At 41.7% G+C, this 20,532-nt stretch overlaps 2 protein-coding genes across 2 annotated transcripts in view; both read left to right on the plus strand.

Moving 5' to 3' along the window:
* The window catches only part of LOC123240864 (zinc finger protein 91-like), a 135,668-nt gene that overhangs the window by 103,139 nt on the left and 11,997 nt on the right, over window positions 1-20,532 (plus strand). The gene's annotated exons all lie outside the window — the stretch shown is intronic.
* LOC123239981 (olfactory receptor 49-like) lies at window positions 2,383-3,354 on the plus strand. The gene has a single exon (XM_044667320.1). The coding sequence runs from the start codon at window positions 2,383-2,385 to the stop codon at window positions 3,352-3,354; it is 972 nt and encodes a 323-aa protein (XP_044523255.1).

Below are 20,532 nucleotides of genomic sequence, written 5' to 3' on the forward strand. Positions count from 1 at the left end.
CCCTTGACCCTAACTCAGGACTGAGTTGGTTTGCCTGGGGCTTACTTCCTTTTATAGTACTATTCTAACTGTCCCTCACCTGCCTTCTGGTTTCTTGGGGTTATTATTATTGCCATTTGCAGAAAATGCTTACACTTCTCATATCTCTTCACCTTGCCCTCTTATTTCTTGATATGTACTCCTCTCTAGGATTTCCTCTCTTTTCTTATCCCCTCACTCCTGTTTCTCTGTATTAAGACCTTTACCCTTCTAGTTACATATTTTGTTCCCTCTTTAATCCAGATCTGATGAGAATAGGTTTCTAGTATTACGAACCCTCTTCTTCTCTCTCTCCTTCTTTGTGGAATTCTTCCATTTACTTCTCTTTTTTATGAAATAATTGTTCCAGTTGACCTCTTCCTATACTTTTTTATTATTACATTTAGCTCATTCTGTTATATTCAACTTGACCTCATCTTTTATCTATATGTGTTATTTCAAACTATCCAAATAATGATGTAATTCTTTTTTTAACCTGAAATTTTAATAATCCAATAAATAAAAATTAAATGCATGTGTGGGACATTTATTATCAGTTTTTTTAGAATATTCAGTAATGTCTAACTCTTCATGATCTCATATGGAGTTTTCTTGGCAAAGATATTGGAGTGATTTGCCATTTTCTTCTTAAGTGAATTAAAACATTCAGAGGTTAAGTGACTTGTCTAGGATTATAGAGCTAGTGAATATTTGAGGTTGGATTTGAACTCAGGTCTTTCTGACTCCAAGATCAGTGCTCTGTCTTTTGAGTCCCTGGGGCACATTCTGAGATCATAAGCTAGCCACTTAACACACCTCTATTGGGTCATTTAATGATGTTATTCTTTTTTTTTAAACCCTTAACTTCTGTGTATTGGCTCCTAGGTGGAAGAGTGGTAAGGGTGGGCAATGGGGGTCAAGTGACTTGCCCAGGGTCACACAGCTGGGAAGTGTCTGAGGCCAGATTTGAACCTAGGACCTCCCGTTTCTAGGCCTGACTCTCAATCCACTGAGCTACCTAGCTGCCCTAATGATTTTATTCTTAAGAGTTATTGATAACATTTTCTCACATAAGAACCTTGTTTAGTCCCTTATGATTGATCTTTCATATTTACCTCTAACAATTCTTATAGATAACATTTTTTTTTTTGCTGAGTTCTGCCTCTGGGGCTTGTGGCTTGTTGGTTTCTCAGTGTTTGCTCCAGGGTTTGCTTCTATAACCAGATGATGCTGAGGCCAGAGATATCAGAGATCCCTCTTCCAAGTTGTCCCTAGCTGTTTTGCTTCACTCTCTATCCTTTTCCTTTTTTGCTGCTTTTAGCATTGATTCTGTGGAGTTATTTCTGATTGTCTGGGGGGAGCTTGGGGAGTTAGTTTCATTGCTTACTCTGCCATCTTCCCAAAACCCCTCCCTGGGTTAAGTTTTGTAGAGGAAAAACTGGAGGGCATCACAGATAAAAAAGTAATGCCAGTCATTCCTAGGAGAGGCTTCTTGCAAAAGACAGGACTTTAGGTGAACTTGAAGGAAGTCAGGGAAGTCAGGAGACAGTATTCTGCTGATCTTCCAGTTTTGTTCCTCATGGGAGTTATTTCAGATATCTTTTCTCATTGAGTATCACCTCTTTCAGTATCAACCTCCTAGACCTAGTCTATCATGGAGACAGGCTCACCATCCCTTAGATCCCCTCAATCTAGATCCATACTGTGCACTGGGCTCAAAGCACTTCTGGTAACTTACTCCGCTATAGTTCTCTCATCTCTCCATCCTCTGTATTGTCTCTGGCTGATTGTGAGTGTCCCATAGGGTGCTGTCCTCAATTTGCCATTTCAAATCCTTCAGAACCTCTTTCCTACCTTTCTAATCTTTTTACCTTTGACTCTACTCCATGCACTGGATGACTCAGTCACAATAGCCTCCTTTGCTGTTCCTCACACATGACACTCTGTCTACCTACTCTTAACATTTGTACTAACTGTCTCCCATGCCTAGAATGATCTCCTTCCTTCCCACCTCTGGCTTCCTTCAAGTCTTAGCCTAAATCCCACCTTTTATAGGAGGATGTTCCTGGTTCTCCCTTCTGTATAGCTGCTTGTGTCAATCTCTTTCAGATTCCCTCACATACTCCCTATATCTCTGTTATGTGGCTCATTATTTATACATTGTCTCTTCCATTAAAATTTAATTTCTCTGAGTGCAGGTCTGTATTTTCCTTTCTTTGCATCCCTCCTTCTTAGCAAAATACCCAGCATATCTTAATCTCTTAATAAGTTCTTGTTAAGTAATTGATTGATTTCAATTTCTAAAATCCCTTCTAGATCTGTGTTTTGAGAGGCTCTGACTTCTTTTCTTCCCCCTTCTTCCAGATGACTCCAGGAAGGTGGAGTGAACTGGGGAACCACTCAGAGGGGACTGAGTTCATTCTGGTGGGTATCACAGACCTTCGTGGCCTGCAGCTCCTGCTATTTGCTGTCCTCCTGCCCACTTACCTGTTGACCTTGCTGGGCAACTTGTTCATTGTGGTCCTCTCCCTGGCAGACCGCCGCCTGCAAACCCCCATGTATTATCTCCTGAGGAATTTCTCCCTGCTGGAGATGGGCTTCACCTCAGCCATCACTCCCCAGGTTCTCAGCCACCTCCTCACAGGCCAGAAGACCATCTCCCTTCCCAGATGCTTCTCCCAAATGGTCCTTTATTTTATCCTGGGAACTGTAGAGTTCTTCCTATTGGCTGTAATGTCAATGGACCGGTACCTAGCTATCTGCTATCCCCTGAGGTACCCAGCCCTCATGACCAGCCGGACCTGCCTGGCACTGGTGCTGGGCTGCTGGGCTGGGAGCTTTCTCTTCCTTTCTGGGCCTTGCATCTGGCTACTCTTCTTGCCACTCTGTGGTCCAAAGGTGCTCAACCACTTCTTCTGTGACAGCACTCCCCTGCTGGCTCTGGCATGCACTGACACCAGGCTTCTGCAGCTGTTTGCCTTCCTAGTAGCTGTGTGTACCCTGGCTGGTGGCCTTGCTGTGACAACAGCATCCTATACCTGCATCATCTGGACCCTCCTACACTTGCCCTCTGCCCAGGGTCGGCGCAAGGCCTTCTCTACCTGCTCCTCCCACATCCTAGTAGTCTCCATTACCTATGGCAGCTGCATCATCATGTACCTCAATCCCACCCAGACAGGAAGGCTGGACCTCAACAAGGGGGTGGCCTTCTTCAATACCACTGTTGCCCCACTGTTGAACCCTTTTATCTACTGCCTGAGGAATAAGCTGGTGCAGCAGGTCAGCAGAGATGTGCTGGTCAGAGGAAGGGGGACTTCTCGGCACCTCAGAGTTTGACCGAGGGGCCCTGGAAGCTTCTAGAGGGTCAGAACATGGAGGAAGAGGAGAATGGAAAATGATGGCACATGAGACTGGAACAAAGTCTTTAGAACCAAAAAGTCGCAGTCTGAAGCTCGGCTCTTACATTTAATACTCGGTGATCTTGGACAAGTCTCCTCTCTTTTCATGGTCTCTATGAAATGAAGTAACTGAGTAAGATGATATCTAAGGTCTCTTCCAACATGAACTTGCTGTAATTCTTTCTGAGGACAGAACTTGTCAAGGAAGATAAAGGCAGGGAATAGGCATGGAGAGAAAGAGAGTCAGAGCCAGACACAAGAGAGAGACAGAGGAGATGGAGAGTGTAGGAGCCTGGAGGACAGAGAGATGATAGAAAGAAAGCCAAATAATGGGGGATTAATGTGAGAGGAGGGAAAGTAGATAAAGAAACAGAGTGGCAAAGGTAAGGGATAGAATGGAGAGCTCAATAAAAGGATAGAAAAGACATGAAAGAGAAGGAATTGGATGGAAAAACAAGGTTGGGGGAGAAGACAGAAAAGAGAGAAGAGAAAGGACCACCAGGAGGAAGAGAAAAAGACAGAGAGGGAAGAATTGCAAAATTATAGATTATGTTGACTACCTCTGCCAAATGATTCATTTTACAAATGAGGAAACTGAGATCCAAAGAGGTTGAGGGACTTCTCTGATGTCTCATAACTAGTGATATGTTGATTTGGGCTCTTTAGCTAGGATAACGCCTTGTATTCTGACTGCGATTTCTCCCTTCCCAAAACAAGCTTGGAAACTGCTTTAGGAAGGTACTTTAAACTTTATATTAAACAAGTAGGATAAGGGTAAAGGACTGTGGTATAGGAGACCCTATTCTAATGGTTACTAATAAAATCTCAACTGCTGGCAGATGAAGAATCAATGTAGCTTCCCTCTGGTTCAGTCTGGCCAGGACTAAACCAGAGTAGGTAAACTGTTGGGATATTTTTGACTTCTTCTTCAATAGATCTTCAGCCTTACAGTTGAGTTATTTCCACCCCTTCCACCCTCTTCTTTGTCTCCTGCCCACTTTCCGGATCCCTCCCGAGCCCTGGGAAACCTAGATATCTAGATGATGTAATTCCTAATATCTAGGGGCAGTAGACACCAAGGTGGTGGTCAGGTACAGGTTGGAACAGTATCTCAAGTACAGGAAGAGTTTGCAGAGAGATGTTTGCACCCTCTCACTCCAAGACCAGGATCCACCGATCTCCAGCCTCAGCACAGGTCCAAGACCCAGAATCCCTTCAGGATTCTCAACTGCCCCTCCTCCTGCCTCTCGCATGACTTCCCTGGGAACATTCCATCCAACTGACTTATTTGTCAATCAAAGGTGAACTTCAAGCTCCCAGAGATTCAATATAACACTAGTAAGAGGCAGAGGGGGATAGGAACACTGACCTACTAAGCTCTCTGCCAGTTCTGCCATAGGCGAGTCACTGGGTTACTTCATTAGGTGAAGGTGGCAGAATTTTGGCGGATGATGACCACTACTGGGGAGCCATGGGCTACTTATCAAAGTCACTTCCTGAAGGGGGAATGAATGGATACCAGTTTACACAGCTGCTTAAAGCTAAATACAACACAATGCAATATGGGACCCAGGTGCAAAGAGTCCTGTACCCACCATCATTAGAAGGATAGGAAGGAAGGGGCTACTTACAATTCCTGATTCCAGTCAAAGTAGAAGTTCACTATTTCACAAAAGTCTCTAGGCTCCCAGAGAAGCTCAAGTACAATTTGTGTGTAATGAGGGCTTCTTCCAATGCTAACTGAAGGAGATACATTTTGCCATAGCAGGAGAAGGATGCTCAACAAAGATATCGAGTGACCGCATCTTGTTATTTGAGCTAAGTGCATTTTCCCTGTCCCAGTGTTGCCTAATATGGTCTTCTGGTCTAACCTCAAGGAGGGGTTGAATCTCCTTTCTATACTCAGTAACAAGGTTCAATCTTGAGCCTGGCAGTTTCAATATCTTTTAAGGAAAAACCCATGTAATTGGGTACGTTGATCGGTATTGCTGCTGCTCCAATCTTCCTAATCATTTCTCTATCCAGTGCACTACAGCAGTTTTACCAACATTCTGTCTTCTCTCCCTATCTTACTCTTTCACTTGAGGATGTTATCTGATTCTTCTCTGAAAAACTGAGGCAATTTTCCAAGAGTTTCCTCTTCTCCCTTTCTAGTCTCAAACCCTTTGACCATTATCTCCAACTATGTCCTCTTTCACTTCCACTTCTAGGAAAAAAGTGAACCTACTCTTTTCCAAGGTCAGTTCCCTCTCTGTGCTCCCTGAATACTCCCATCTTCTTCAGCAGATTGCCACAGTGTTATGCTCATTCTCTCCTTTCTATAATCCCTCCCTATTTAACGACACCTTCCCAGTGGCCTAGAAACACTCTCATGTTTAACACATCCTTAATAAACCCTGACTTAATCTTGCCATCCCAGCTAGCTATTATCCCGTATGTTTCCTCCCCTTCTTAGCAAAACTCCAGGACAAGAATAAACTTGGTGCCTCCATTGTCCTCTTCTCACTCTCTTCTAGTCTGATCTTGGTCCTTATCACTCAAGTGGAACTTCTATCTCCAAAGTTACCAATGATATTTTAATTGCCTAACTGAATGGCTTCTTTTGGATTCTTGTGGTAACTGGCCTCTCTCTGAAACATTTGACACTACTGATCACTTTCTGCTCCTGGGAACTATTTTTTTTTGGAACACTGTTCTCTTCTGTCTCTCCTACTTATCTACCTGTGGTGGGGGAGATGTTTTCAGTCTCCTTAGCTGGACCTTCTTCCATGTCATACCTGAAGGCTTTGCCACTTTTTTCCCCACTCATTTAGTAATCTCATGAACTCCTTTGAATTCAGTTGTCATCTCTAAGCAGATGATTCCCAGATCAGTATATTCAACCCTAGTGTTCCTTCATTTCCATATCATTTCCATATCACCAAGAACCTATCGAACATTTCTTCTAAGTGTCCAATAAGAATTTCAGACTCGACACGTACAAAGAAAAACTCATTGTCTTTCCCTTAATATGACCGATCCCTTCCCACCTTCCATACTATAGTCTGTAAGGGTGAAAAAGGGGTTTTATGGTTTTAGTATATTAAAGATGGTCACCAGAGGATTGAACTATTATCAATCCTCAATTAAGAATAATCTCAAATCCAAATTGACTTTTATGGAAGTTTATTTACATGAGAGAAGAGAGAAAGAAAATAAGAATCTATCTCACTAATTAATCCAGGTAGATATTAACCCTCAGCTGAGGCCCGGAGGTCAATGGAGCAAACTGCACTCACAGAGTCTATAAAAAGAAGTTTCTTAATAGAAGTTCAGGAAGATTCAGTCTTTACACTCACCACGTGGAACAGTCTCTGTCATGAACCAGCAAAGCTCCCTTAGGTCCCCTTCACCAAACCAGAAGCAGCCTCACTTGCTCACTTGCTCAACTTCCTCTTTTAAAGGGGTCACGTATGCGTCACTTCCAGTGCCTTCCCCTGGCCTGCGTGTCCAATCACAATAGACAATTCTCATAGAAAGCATAGGGGGCAGTGAGTTGATTCTGATTCTTTACTCACTCTAGCACAAGTGGGTTAGGACCTCCCAGAACTGGAAGGTGCTCTCACCTTTGGTGATTAAATCTAAAGATGGGCAGTGTAGACTTAATCTAATTATCACAAGTCCAAGGCACCAACATGTTCCCCATTGTCCTTGTTTCCAACCTAGTTCATGCATTTAACTCTTTTCTCTCACTCATTCTCTCTCCATTAACCAATCAGTCCCTAAATCTTGTCATTTTTACTTCATATCACCCTTCCTTCTTGGACATAGTCACCACCTGGCACAATCTCTCATCACCTCATGCCTGGCCTATTGCAACTGGTTTCAAGTTCATGTCCCTACATCAAAAGTCTCCCCACTGCAATCCAACCTCCTCAGATTCAGAATGATTTTCCTAAAGTACAGGTCCTACCATTTCACTCCACTACTCAATAATACCTTTCCCTACCTTTAGAATCAAGCATTAAGTCCTCTGTCTGGAATTTACTACTCTTCACAATCTGGCTCCTTCCATCTTCTACAGTATAAGGTTACTGACCTTGCTGTACACTCAAGATAGAAAGAGAAAGAAGGGGAGAGGAAGAAAGGAGAGGAAGAGAGAGAGAGGGAGGGGGAGAGAAACAGAGACAGAGACAGAGGAGACAGAGAGGAGGCAGAGACAGAGAGAGGTCTCAGGTCAACTTAAGATCAGGTCCTGGACTCCAGCCCAGCACAGTCCCCTCCACTTTATGTTACACTTGCCAGAGATGACTAAATAGATAAGCCGGCCCCTGGATGGCTCAGAGAGAGTGAGAGAGCAAAACCCCTGACCAGATATGGGTATGAAAATCAAGAGAGTGACTCGACTTCCTGCACTCATTTTAAAACTGAACCTGCTTCTCCCTCCGTGGCCACATTGTGCTGGCTCTGTCATGTTGTTCTGGTTGCCCACCCTGATGGGAAACCCAGAAGACCAGTCTTCTGACCTGCTACCTGACTTTGTGACTCCTATGTCCTACCATTAGGGTGCGAGAAATCCAGGCTGGAATGGAGGTCCCCTAGGTATTTTACTTTACCCAATCCCTGCCTCTTATTCTTTGGGAGACCAGCATGTTATGCCACTCCACTCTTGGAGATTAACATGTCATACTCCCCAATGAATCATTTCACATATGGAGTCTATACATTTAGTATTTTCTCAGTAGGGGGTATAAAAAAAGAAAATATATTGTACATTTCATGGAAGGAGTCACAACAATTTTGGGAATAAAAGAGGAGAAAAAGAAAAGTGATTGATAGGCACATTGACAAAGAGCCACTTAGGGAGCATTCCCCTTTGGCATAAGTGTTTATGACCAGGATAAATGGAGGGCTCAATTCCCATCTCGGTTCAGTTCATTATAGCCAAAAGTTCACTCCAAATCTCCTGGTGTGTGTGTGATTTCTGCAGGCATCCTTACAGCATCTTCTCCAGAAGATCTGCTTTCCTGGTCCAGGGTATTGGTGATTATCTTTTCCTAAAATTACATTAAAAGATTTTGGACTTTGGACTTTTAGGAAAATTATACAATCCTCTCCTCAGGAGGATATCTATCAACAATGGAATCAACACACTGCATGGCTAAGCTATAAGGTATATGAGTCAATTCTCCCATAAAACAAGAGGAGGGGAAAAATCAAATTTAAAAAATCATATCTGTGCATAAATATGAGTATAGGTTAAAATCATAACAAGGGAATCAATTAGGAGACTTATTGCTATATTGTAGATGACAGGAAAGCATTAGCAAGAGTTTAATGAAGGCTTCTTAATTCAGATGCAAGAAATTTGCCCAGATAGAAAACATTTGTTACTTGGGACATGGGTGTCCTCTATGGAAGAGTCATTCCTATGTGTTATAGAGGAAAGCTTTCTTGGTGAGTTGCAAATTCCTTGTTCTTTCAGGGATCTCCTCACCCTACTGGCTCCCAAATGCTTTCCAGATCTTCAAAATGCTGTTTGCCACCTTGGAGGATTAGATGGAGTCCAGAAGCTGTGAGGTCTAGGAAATAATAGAGCTAAGCTTCCCCCTCTCTCTGTTTTCCCCCCTCTCATCCTCATGCTACAGAGGCCCAGAAATTCAGGTAGGCTCAGGTTTTGGAAGTGTTCAACCCTCCATGGCTGCAAAGGTTGTGTTCTAGAGTCCCTGGGGAAGAGCAGGTCCCTGGATCATCAGAATCACAATGTTTACTGAGTGTCCTACCTGGGACTGTTAGGATGGGAATACACTTAACTGCATCTAGGGTGTCCTATGAGAATATGGTGGTACTGGGAAAAGTTTCGAAAGAAATGCTTATGTAAGACCAAAATGAAAGAGTGTTGGGTTCTAGGGGAAGGGAGACAGAGGTATTCAAAAGGGTCCACTCAATAACTCTATCCACTGGGTCTTTCCCAGCTTCCTTAAAGGACACAAACAAAAAACCCAACCACTTCACTCACTTGTCTTTTAACTTATCATTATCTATCTTTCCTCCCTTTCACTCTGAAATTCTCAGACTCTTACATTCAACACTTACTACCTCTACTATATGCCCTTTGAAGTTCTCAACCTCTTGTAATGACTCTTCTTTCTGAAACTGGTTTCTTTCTTTTTTTAATCCTTTGTGTCTTAGTAACAACTCTAAAACAGAAGGGCTAGGGCTAGGCAAATGGGGATAAGTGACTTGCCCAGGGCCATACAGCTAAGAAGTATCTGAGGTCACATTTGAACTCAGACCTTCAGGTCTGGTGCTTTATCCACTGAGCTTCCTAGCTGCCCCATAATCTCTTTTCTTTAAGGACAATCAAGATATGGAGAGTGCTGTATTTAGAATCCTTTCCCCTGGATTTATCTTGCTGGATCATGTTTCATACTCTGAGCCACCCCCTCTTCCCATGTGTCCCAGGCTGCCAGTTTTTTCATAACAAGGCTCTCTCTTCATTATCCTTGATTTTTGAATCTTAACAACCTTCTTTCTAAGAAGTCATCAGTAGCTGAGTTCTATCCTTGCCTCTTTCCTTCTTACCTCTCTCTTTTGACTTTCTTTCCCAGTGATTTTGAATCACATGGGATGTATTGTCATCCCAACATAGGTCAATCTCAGACCTACTCTCTGACCTCCTATCTGTCTCCTACACTCCATTTCATCATCTCCAAATGCCTTTGGAACATCTACTGCTATAGACATCTCAGACTCTATATACCCAAAGCAAAACATGAACAAAGCTAGTCATGGGTCGAGTGTGCTTGCGCAGCTGGAGCCAGCTCCATTGGAGAGGATTGTTAAATTTGGGGGATCAGTAGCTACATCGCTGAACTCTGCAATGGCTATAAATCAAAGATGGATTTGTTGTTTTCTTGATTTTCTAGATTTATTAAGTCATGGAGCAAGTGTTAATAATGGATTAAACTTAGGAGGGTTTTTGTTTTTTTCTTTTTGAGAATCAGTTGTTGTTTTTAATTTTTACCTTCTGTCCTAGAATTGGTACTAAGTATTGGTTCCAAGGCAGAAGAACTGTAAGGACCAGATCAGGCAAACTATGGCCTGTGGGCCACATGAGAAGGGGGGCCCTGAAATGTTCTATCTGGCTACATGACATTATTCCTAATCTGATGAATACAATGAATAGAATACAATACAATGAAAATTCGAAAGAGTTGCCTTAGAAACTAATGGACAGATGAGCATTTCCTTTCCTTTGGCCCCTCTTTAAAGTTTGCCCATCACTGGTCTAGACCATTGGAGTTAAGAGTTAAGTGACTTGTCCAGGGTCACACAACTAGGAAGTAGCTGAGGCTACATTTGAACCTAGTTTCTCCTTTCTCCAGATGTGGTACTCTATCCACTGAGCCACCCAGTTGCCTCTGAGGAACAGTTGTTAATAATTTACTAGCACATCTAAGACTCAGAGAAAATGCTTAATTAGCTTAGATTGATTGATTCTAGAACTAAGGAGGTTTGAGTTTGGATCTGTGATGGGGAACAAAGTCAAGTCTATGAATCACCCAATGCAGAAATTCAAGTCCTTCCCTGTGAGCTCTGAATTTAGAATGTAAGAAGTCGGAGTCTAACTATATGATCTCTCTTGATTTTTTTAAACTATATATACATGTATTTTAAACTTTGGACAAATGACAATCTGGGCTTCCCCTTCTTCCTTAGGAGAATGTGTGGATGAGTATAAATGATGTCTAAGATCTCAACTCTTCCTGGCTCTTTCCTACTTATCACCTCCATTACAATACACTCTCCTTCTGGGAGGTAAAGTGACTTTGGATCTAGGGTAAAAGGAGGGGCCAAGGAAGGCAGTCATGAGCCAAGGGCCAGTCCTTACAGCTAAAGGGTTTTTGGTGGTTGTTGTTTTTTTAAACTCTCACTTGATGTCTTAGCAAAAACTCCAAAACAGAAGGGCAAGAGTTAAACAAACAGGGTTAAGTGACTTGACTAGGGTCACAAGGGTAGGAAACATCTGAGACCACATTTGAACCCAGTTCCTCCAGACTCTATCCATTGTGCCACCTAGCAGTCCCTCCAGCTAAGGTTTCAAAGAAAGCATTCTATCCTTCCACCTTCAACAGCTTCACCCAAAGCTGCCAGAAAAGTTAACAAACAGAACAGTCCTGCCCAGAAGGAGAGTGTACTGTAATGGAGGAGATAAGTAGGAAAGGGCCAGGAAGAGTTGAGACACCTCACCTCCCACCCCTTTCTGAGCATCTTCGTAATTCACCCTCCTGAGGGAGGTTCTGAATGGCTGGGGAGGAGACGGAGTGATGAATGGGCAAGGCTTAAATTCTGAAACTGGCCAAGCCAATAACCCAAACCTTTTCCTGTTCTCTTAAGGCTGAAGCCCAGGAGAAGAGCTGAAGTTTCTCCTCTCTCAGAAAATCATGGAGAATCCCAACAGCCCAAACTCCAGGGGTGAGTAACCTTAGGGGACAATTGCTTCCCTTGATGGATTTCTCTGAATGGATTCAAAATTGGGGAGAGGGTTGGAACTGCCTGACAGGAGGAGCCTGACTTGGCCAATCTCTCCAGTTCTGGATTAGTCCTTATGAAATGGAATGGAATGATAAGGAAACTAAACGTCTTTTATCTTAGACTGCATAAAAGCAAGAAGGGCCAGAACCTCATCTCAGGGGAAAAGAAACTCTGCTTCTGTTCACTAGAAACTACTCTCTACTGGGTCCCCATTTTCTGAGGGTTCTTCCTGCTTTGTTCTCTTCTCCATCCTCTCCTGCCCTGCCAAAGGCCAGCATCTGTTCCTTATGCTGGCACTAATCTCGGGTTCCAGTGATCTCCAAAGATAACACCCAAGCTTCTGGAATTAGGTAGGGCCCTTCTTACTTTCAAAGGGAAGGCGCCCCAAAGTCTTCCCTTTGGAACTTCCATAAAGTAAAAATAAAGTCATCCTGTATCTTTGAGAATTTCTGTTTCTGTCTAATCTTCATGCTTCCCTCTCAACCTCCAAGTGCTTCAAGGACCCACATTTCCTTTTCTTTGCTGTTTGACTTTTTCTTCCAGTGATTTGGATAAAGGCATATGCGGTATGGTCAGTGAACTATTAACAGCCAAAGAAGAAACTATTGGAGTCTTAACTGCAGATCAAAGCATGCCATCTTCCACTTTATTTCTTTCGTAAATTTTTCAGTGTATGTATGACGTGTGTCTTCTTTCTGTCACATCATGAGCAATATAGAAATAGGTGGTGTATGAAAGCACTGGTAAAACCTATGTCAGATTATTTACCGCCTGGGGAAGGGGAAGGAGAGAGGGAGGGAGAGAGAATCTGAATTGCAATATGTCAGAAAACAGTTGTCAAACATTGTTTCTACATGTATTAGAAAAAAGTAATAAGAAAAGAAAAAAATTCACTTAAAGTACAGTGATCTGGCCACATGGCAGAATGTGTTAGCATCTTCCAGGGCTTAGGAAAGACTCAACTTTCCTGTGATGAAGTAATGGGGGAAGAGTTGAGGTCTCCACATCTACCTCCATTCCCAAAATATCTGCCAGGAGGATTGGCAGGGGATGTCCTAAGGTTGAGCTGTTGCGCCATTCAGAAAGAGGATATAACTCGCTTTGTAATGAAGAATTAGGCCTTGCTCTCTCTCTTTTTGCTTAGGAGGCTGGTGAAAGAATCATTCTTTGTTAGCAGATAAATGATCTGTTAATTAACAGTGTTGTTCTTGGAGAAAAGGCCCCATATTCTTTATTGATTAAGAACCCAAATGCTATAAAAATAATGTGTCCCTGATCCACTCTTTTTTCTTTTATTGTTTTGTTTGATTTCTTTTCTCCAAACTTGGACAACATAAAACACGGTATACTCAATGAACTTGCCGATGACACAATGCTAAGAGCATAGCTAATATACCAGACAACAGAATCAGGAATCCAAAAGATCAGCACATGCTAGCGAATTGGGTGAAAATCAGCAGAGGATCCTCAAAATATCTGGGACTGCAAGCTCAATAGCAGTCCTCAGTCCTCAGTGAAATAAGAGCCCCAAAATCTATTATTGCCTGAGCCTGCATGACAAGGGGCTCAGTTTCCAGGAATACGTCTACAATAGAAGTCCTCTGCCCTTGTTAGAGTTCCTCTGGGTGTTGTATTTGGTTTTGGGTTTCATGAATAAAAAGAGAGTGATAAGACAGAGTGTCCAGAAGAGGACAGCCGGGATGCAGAGGGCCCTCACTCCTTGTCTTGTGAGGATCATTTCAAGAAGCAGGGACAGGGAACTTTGAAGACTGGTAGGGAAATCCTTTTCCTCATGTGTAAGGGGATTGTCATAGCACCCACCTTCCTTGGGTTGAGAGAAAGTCTAAAAAGGGCTTACTTAGCATAGAGTGCCTGGCATATAGTAGGTGCCTAAATGCTTGTTCCATCCTTTCCTTCCCATCAATCTGTTTCCCTGAATCTTTATTTATGTAATGACCACTTGATGTGGCTGTCCCTCAGGGTTCTTTCCTGTGTTCTCCTCTCTTTCCCCCCATATTCCCTCCCTTAGGTCATCTAGCATGTTTCCTGCCCCACTAGAAAAATCTGCTGATGACTTTGCTGAGAGAGTTCCCTGCTCTGTCACTGAGCACACAAGTCACCAGGATATCAATTCAGCAAATGGATTAAAGAGCCAGGCCTAGAGATGGGAAGTCCTGGGTTCAAATCTGGCCTCAGACACTTCCTAGCCTGGTGACCCTGGGTAAGTCACTTAAACCCCATTGCCTAGCCCTTACCACTCTTCTGCCTTGGAACCAATATATAGTATTGATTCTAAAACAGAAGGTAAGCATTAAAAAAAGAGTCAATGCCATAAGAGTCTCCCTGGGACAGAATGGTTGGGATAAACATACCATACTGTGTTTTTCCTCAGCCCTAATTCTATTTCTGTCTCTTTGATATCCTTAGATTGAGAAGTTAATAAGTGAAAGAACTGCAATCTGGAGAAGAAATCAAGTTTTAGATAAGTGTCTCATGTAAAATGAACTGAATAATAATGACTGTTCTTTCCCATAATTCCAGACAGCCAGAGAAATTAATGTTAAATTATTTATTAGTAATATTTCTGTGGGATATCATTTCATTTTCCTCAAGCCTCTTTGACCTTTTATAGTCCATCTGAAAGCAGGCCACTTTCTAATCTAAAGCAGTGAGTGGGGAAAACTATGTGCCCTGTGTAATTCACATTGCTGGAAGAGAGAGTTTGACATCATCAGTCCCTTCAGGAACAATAATCCACACTAGAGGAAGCTGCTTTGATTTCTCTTCCTGAGCCTCATTGATGTCCTGCAGGGCAAAGGGGCTCCTCTTCTATTCCCAAGCCAATGAAATAGTCATAAACTCCTTTATCTCACAGCCACCATTACAAAGGCACTGAAATGTGCTGTAGTCTTTCAGAGACAAGCAGTTCCTTTAACCAATATAAAAGCTAAATGTCTCAACCCTCCAAATAGTACAGGATTCTGTTTATCCATTCAGATTAAAGGCCCTTTTTTGAACGCGACACATGCAAAGCCTGTCTTAACCCTTCTATTAATCCCTTTCCTATCAGGCATCCCTGAAAGGTTTCCCTCTTCCAAGTGTTAAATAACTCTAGAGAGCAATAAGTCCAGATAGGTAGGTCCTCACACTACAGCAGGATTCCAATCTGCTCATAATCTTCTGGAAGCTGTTCCTGCCTTCCTCTAACCCAGTGATTCCCAAAGTGGGCACCACCGCCCCCTTGTGGGTGGTGCAGCGATCCAGGGAGGCGGTGATGGCCGCAGGTGCATTTATCTTTCCTATTAATAGCTATTAAAATAAAAAAAAATTAATTTCCAGGGGCGCTAAGTAATATTTTTTCTGGAGAGGGGGCGGCAGGCCAAAAAAGTTGGGGAACCACTGCTCTAATCAATCAGTAAAGAAATGCATCTCTTCCAATGAACCAATTGGCATCTAAGTAACTGACATCCATTCATTATGGTAGTTGGAGACTTTCCATGTCTTTCTCATGATTTCTCCTGTGTTGGGCTTTCTCGCCTTCATCTAGTCCTTCTGATAGCCTCTTTACAAAGCCTCTTCTGTGGATGATTATATCTGCCTGGGCCACAAATGGAGACTTACCAGTGAGTCACACATCAGCTCTGGATCCAGGCCACCTACATGTAGTCTCTGTGTCCACTAGGGTCTTCCCCAGGGCTCCAAGTCTTTCTTGGATCGCACCCTGTCAAAACTGTCAACATGTGCCTCATGAATGGGCTGCCTAAAGACATACCTTCTGTGTCCTTTTTGTGAAATGGCTCTCCAGAGCTTCCAGGGCTCTACAGCTTCTGCTATGAACTCAGTCCTCTGGAGAGGGCCTTGAATGTTCTAATCACTCCCTTCCTCAATGCACCCATTTCTAGACTTGGAACTGAAATTTTGAAATCTAATTTCTTATCTCTTGTTTTCTACCATCATGTTATATATGTGTGTGAACCTATATTTCCACCATGTAGGAAAATGGATGCTGCCAACAAGTAGTACTATGACTCTTCTCATCTACAAATGAAGATCTAGGATGAGAATTCTGGGTAAAGTAAACTGAAGAGGAAGCAAAACCATACATGAATTCAATATCATTTTTTCATATTAAATACAATTAAGTCATGTGAGGGAGATTTGTAATAGTGATGTGATTTTTTTTCCTTTTAAAAGACATGACTAATGAACATTCTACATTTGTGGGTTCATAATGGCACAAGTTATTTTTGCTTTTGAAGTCTGACTTTTTTTTATAGTGTTCTATAGTACTGTAAAGGGAGTTATGTGATAAACAACATCTTAGAGCTTTAGACAAATATTCTTTTATTTCTGTTATATAGAATATACAATTACTTTGTCCCCTATGTATAACCATTGCTTATAACTAAAACTTTATGTTTTAAAAAAGCACATTAAATAAAATAAATAAAATAAAATGTTGAGTGTGAAAATCTAATGACAAAAATAAGTGAAATAATTTATACCAAAAAAATCTCTATCCCCCCTTCTCCAAACAAAACAAAAAGACCCCCAGATCTCTACTTGGACTCATTCTATAGTGATTTCCATATCATATGTTCCACTTCAGGGGTTTTGAATTCTTACCTGCCATTTTTCAAACTCAATTCCCCGTCCCTCAACTTATTCAGATCTACCACAACTCTATGGCCTCCCCACCACAATCCCACTGCAGATCTAAATGCCCATTACAATGCTATCTAGATTGCTGGCTCAGTAGTTAACAAAATTGCTTTCTTTATAAACCTTTTTCCTTTCCCCACCTTTTAATTCTTCCTTCAGAGATCCCACTCCCTTCCTGATGACACGGCACCCCCAGGTACCCTTTTCCAGCACCTTTCCTTGTGGAGGAGTCAGAAGAGTCTTTGCACCCTGCCCCTCAAAACCACCTCCAGACTCTACTGCTGCCACCTTTGCTCAGCAATTTGTCTGCTTTTGAGGCTCCTTCAGTCTAAACTGATGACTATAGATAGCTTGTGGGAGCTATTATCTGCTAAAGTTCAGGACGTTCTCTCCTTCAGAAGCTCAGTGCTTACCACAATCTCTTCCTCTAACCCAGTTCTCACAATTATACTAGCAGATTTCAGAAATATTGATATTCCTTCAAGCACCTTCAATTCCTGCTCCCTCAATCTACTCAGTTGTCAGGACTGCCTCTACTCCACCACGGTTATGTATATAGTCAATACTGAAGAATATTGAGCCCAAAAGAAGTCCACATTCTTGTATGCAATTTGCAAAATTCCTTTGTCACTTTATCTTTCTCTCCAACCCCATAGTCCTGTTTTTTTTATCTTCACTGTGAAATTACATCAAAACCTCAGTTATTTCTCAGGACACCATCTGTATTATCTGCTTTCCCTAGGTCTGTCTGCCTCAAGTCTCTTCCCCATTCTGATCCATTCTCCAGCCGCTAAAGTGATTTTCTCAAAATTCTAATGTTGCTGCCCCCACCCCCAATCAATAAACTCCACCGGCTTTCTATTGTCTTTAGAAGTATATACAAAATGCCTCCAAAGTCCTTCATAACCTGCTCTTCCTAGTCTTTTTACACCTTGGTCCCCAACACATACTTTACTCAGATGTTCCATATACAAGACACTCCATATCTTCACTTAGGGCATAGTCTCTGGCTGTCCCTTATGTCTACAATGCTCTCCTGTAGTAGAACCCAGAAATAAAGAGAAGGGGAAATGGAGCGGGACACAGAAAACCCAGAAGTTTCAGGGGACTAATGAAGGATTCCCCTGAACCATTTTGGCCAGAGAAGACCATCCCTGATGATCACCCATAAATGGATAAAGATGGCAGGCATGTTCCGCCTTTGAGATCTGCATATCTACTGACAATCAACTTCTTCACCCTCCAGCCCTTGCCCCCTCCAGTCTACTTGCCCTTATGAGTCACAACGTCAACCTCAGGGCCCCTCTCAGCAAAGTTACCCATCCTGGAAGTCGCATGTCAATCTCAAACCCCAAAGACACAAAAGCCACCACCTCCAGTCCTCTTTCCCCAAAAGTCGCCTGTAAGTCATATATCTCTTGCCCCCTTGATGTCAAGTTCTCAGCCCTCCTGTAAAACAAATAAAAACCCTACTTTTTGTTACTTTAGCAGGCAAACTCCCACTGTGGAGTTGCCTCCTGGCCACCAATCTCCCTAATAAACCTTTTAAACTTAAAAAAAAAAAGTAGGGTGCTTGTAATTCTTTTTTATGTTCTATTGTATTTTTATTTATTTTAAAAATTATTTTTAATTATATTTTGTTCTGATTCTGTCCTCATTCTGGAGTCTTGCTGGTAAGCAATGAGGCTGCCAGCAAATGTGTTTGAAACCTTTCTTTTAAAAATATTTATTTTGGGGGGAGTTATTATACATGTATCATCACACAAAACATTTCTATATTATTCATTTTTGTAAATGAATAATCTTATAAACCCAACTCCTCAAAATAAATCCAAATAAACAAGTGAAAGATTATATGCTTCCACCCAAATTTCTATTCCAACAATTCTTTCTGTGGTGGTAGATAGTATTCTTTGTCATAAGTCTCTCAGAATTGTCCTAGATCATTGTATTGCTGTTAGTACCAAAGTCTATCACATTTGATAGTTCCACAATAAGGCAATTACTGTATACAATGTTCTCCTGGTTCTGCTTATTTCACTCTGCATTATTTCATGTAGATTTTTCTAGTTCTTTCTGAAATCATCCTGTTCATCATTCCTTATAGCACAATAGTATTCTATCAAAATTTACCACAATTTGTTCAGTCATTCCCCTATTGAGGGACATCCCTATTGTTTCCAATTCATTGCCACCCCCAAAAGCCCAGCTACAAATATTTTTGTACAAATAGGTCCTTTCCCATTTTTTTTATCTCTGGGATACAGACCTAGTAGTGGTATTACTGGATCAAAAGGTATGCTTGTAATTCTTTTGCTGGGAAAAGCCTCCAGAATCAGGCCAGCTCTCCCCATAACACTCCCTCCTCTGATTACTGACCTCCCTGGTTTCTTTTAAGGTGCAACTAAAATCCCGCCTTCTCAGACACTTCCCAGCTGTGTGACCCTGAGCAAGTCACTTGACCCCCATTGCCTACCCTTACCACTCTTCCACCTATAAGTCAATACACAGAAGTTAAGGGTTTAAAATAAAAAAAAAAAAGTAAAAAAAAAAAAATCCCGCCTTTTACAAGAAGCCTTCCCCAACCCCTGTTAATTCTGTTGCCTTCCTTCTGATAATTATTTCCTATTTATTTTTTATTTGGCTTACTTTGTATATACAAGTATCCCTTCCACATTGTGGGGTTTAAGGATGTGACACCCCCATCATCTGGAAAATCCATGTAAAACTTTTTAGCTCTCCCTGCTTACCAGAGAAGAAATCTCTTATAGGGTGTTTACAGTATGCATTTATGAGTTACTAAATTTTTAAAGATATCTGTTTATTTCTAGCCTTTGTGTGTCATCTGCTGGCTTTCAGTTCTTTTCACAAACTATAACTTTTTACTTATTTTAACTTTAAAAAAGAAATTGTGTATATTTATGCTAGTGAAAGATAAAATATGTTAATATTATACAATACTATACATATATTTTATCCATCATCAGCTGGCCTTCATGTGTCATCTACAGCTTCTGCAAACTCCCCCAAATTCCCAGTTAATTTCTTTCTTTTTTTTTAATCCTTACCTTCTGTCTTAGAATCAATACTGAGTATTGATTCTAAGGCAGAAGAGTGGTAAGGGCTAGGCAATGGGGGTTAAGTGACTTGTCCAGGGTCATCTCAGTTAATTTCTTATGCCAACTTATGAAATATTGAAACCACAATGGGGAAAGTCATGATAGGGAAGGGATACTTGTACTTGTTTGCCTGTTGTTTCTTTGGCAACTGCTGCCTGAAGCCAGATTTGAGCTCAGGAACACGAGTCATCCTGATTCCAAGCCCAGTGCTCTGTCCATTGCTACCTATGCCTTTGTCCAAATCACTGGCAGAAATGACATCAAGAAAAGAGGAATGGGTGATCAGAACACTTTTGGAGTACAGAAAGGAACAGAAAATAGTCCAGAAAGAAATACAATCATATCAATTGAAGTCTTTTTAGTTTAGAGAAGGGGAAATAAAGTTCAGAGAGAAACAGAGTTTTAAAAAATACATGACTTTATCATTTGGATATTGGAGATTCTGAAGGGAAGATTTTGGCACCTTGCCTTTGAAATGAGCAGGGGCATCACCTCCAGATTCTGGAGTGTGGAAGGCTGATTGGAGAAATAGTGTCATGAATAGGGCCCGTTATCTGGATTCCCTAAGTGACCAATCCAGGCTGAGGCAGTCTTTGTATTTGGTCCTCATAACCTGAGCCCTGAAAAACTCTGGTACCAGCAGGTTGGTTAATCCAAAAACAACTTGACCCCTCCAGGAGGCTATTGGAAGTCATTTAGAGAAATAGAGTCTGTAATAGATATTTTATCTGGATCCCATTACAAAATTATTGGCAAGTAAAACTGTGTGATGACTTTTTCTGCACTGCATGTCAGGATGCAGACAGAATGGGTCATCT

This window comes from Gracilinanus agilis, chromosome 3, assembly GCF_016433145.1.
Source record: "Gracilinanus agilis isolate LMUSP501 chromosome 3, AgileGrace, whole genome shotgun sequence".
Classification (NCBI taxonomy): Eukaryota; Metazoa; Chordata; class Mammalia; order Didelphimorphia; family Didelphidae; genus Gracilinanus; species Gracilinanus agilis.

Coding starts and splice junctions, on each gene's coding strand:
- LOC123239981 (XM_044667320.1), top strand. CDS start 2,383: ATGACTCCAGGAAGGTGGAGTGAACTGGGGAACCACTCAGAGGGGACT.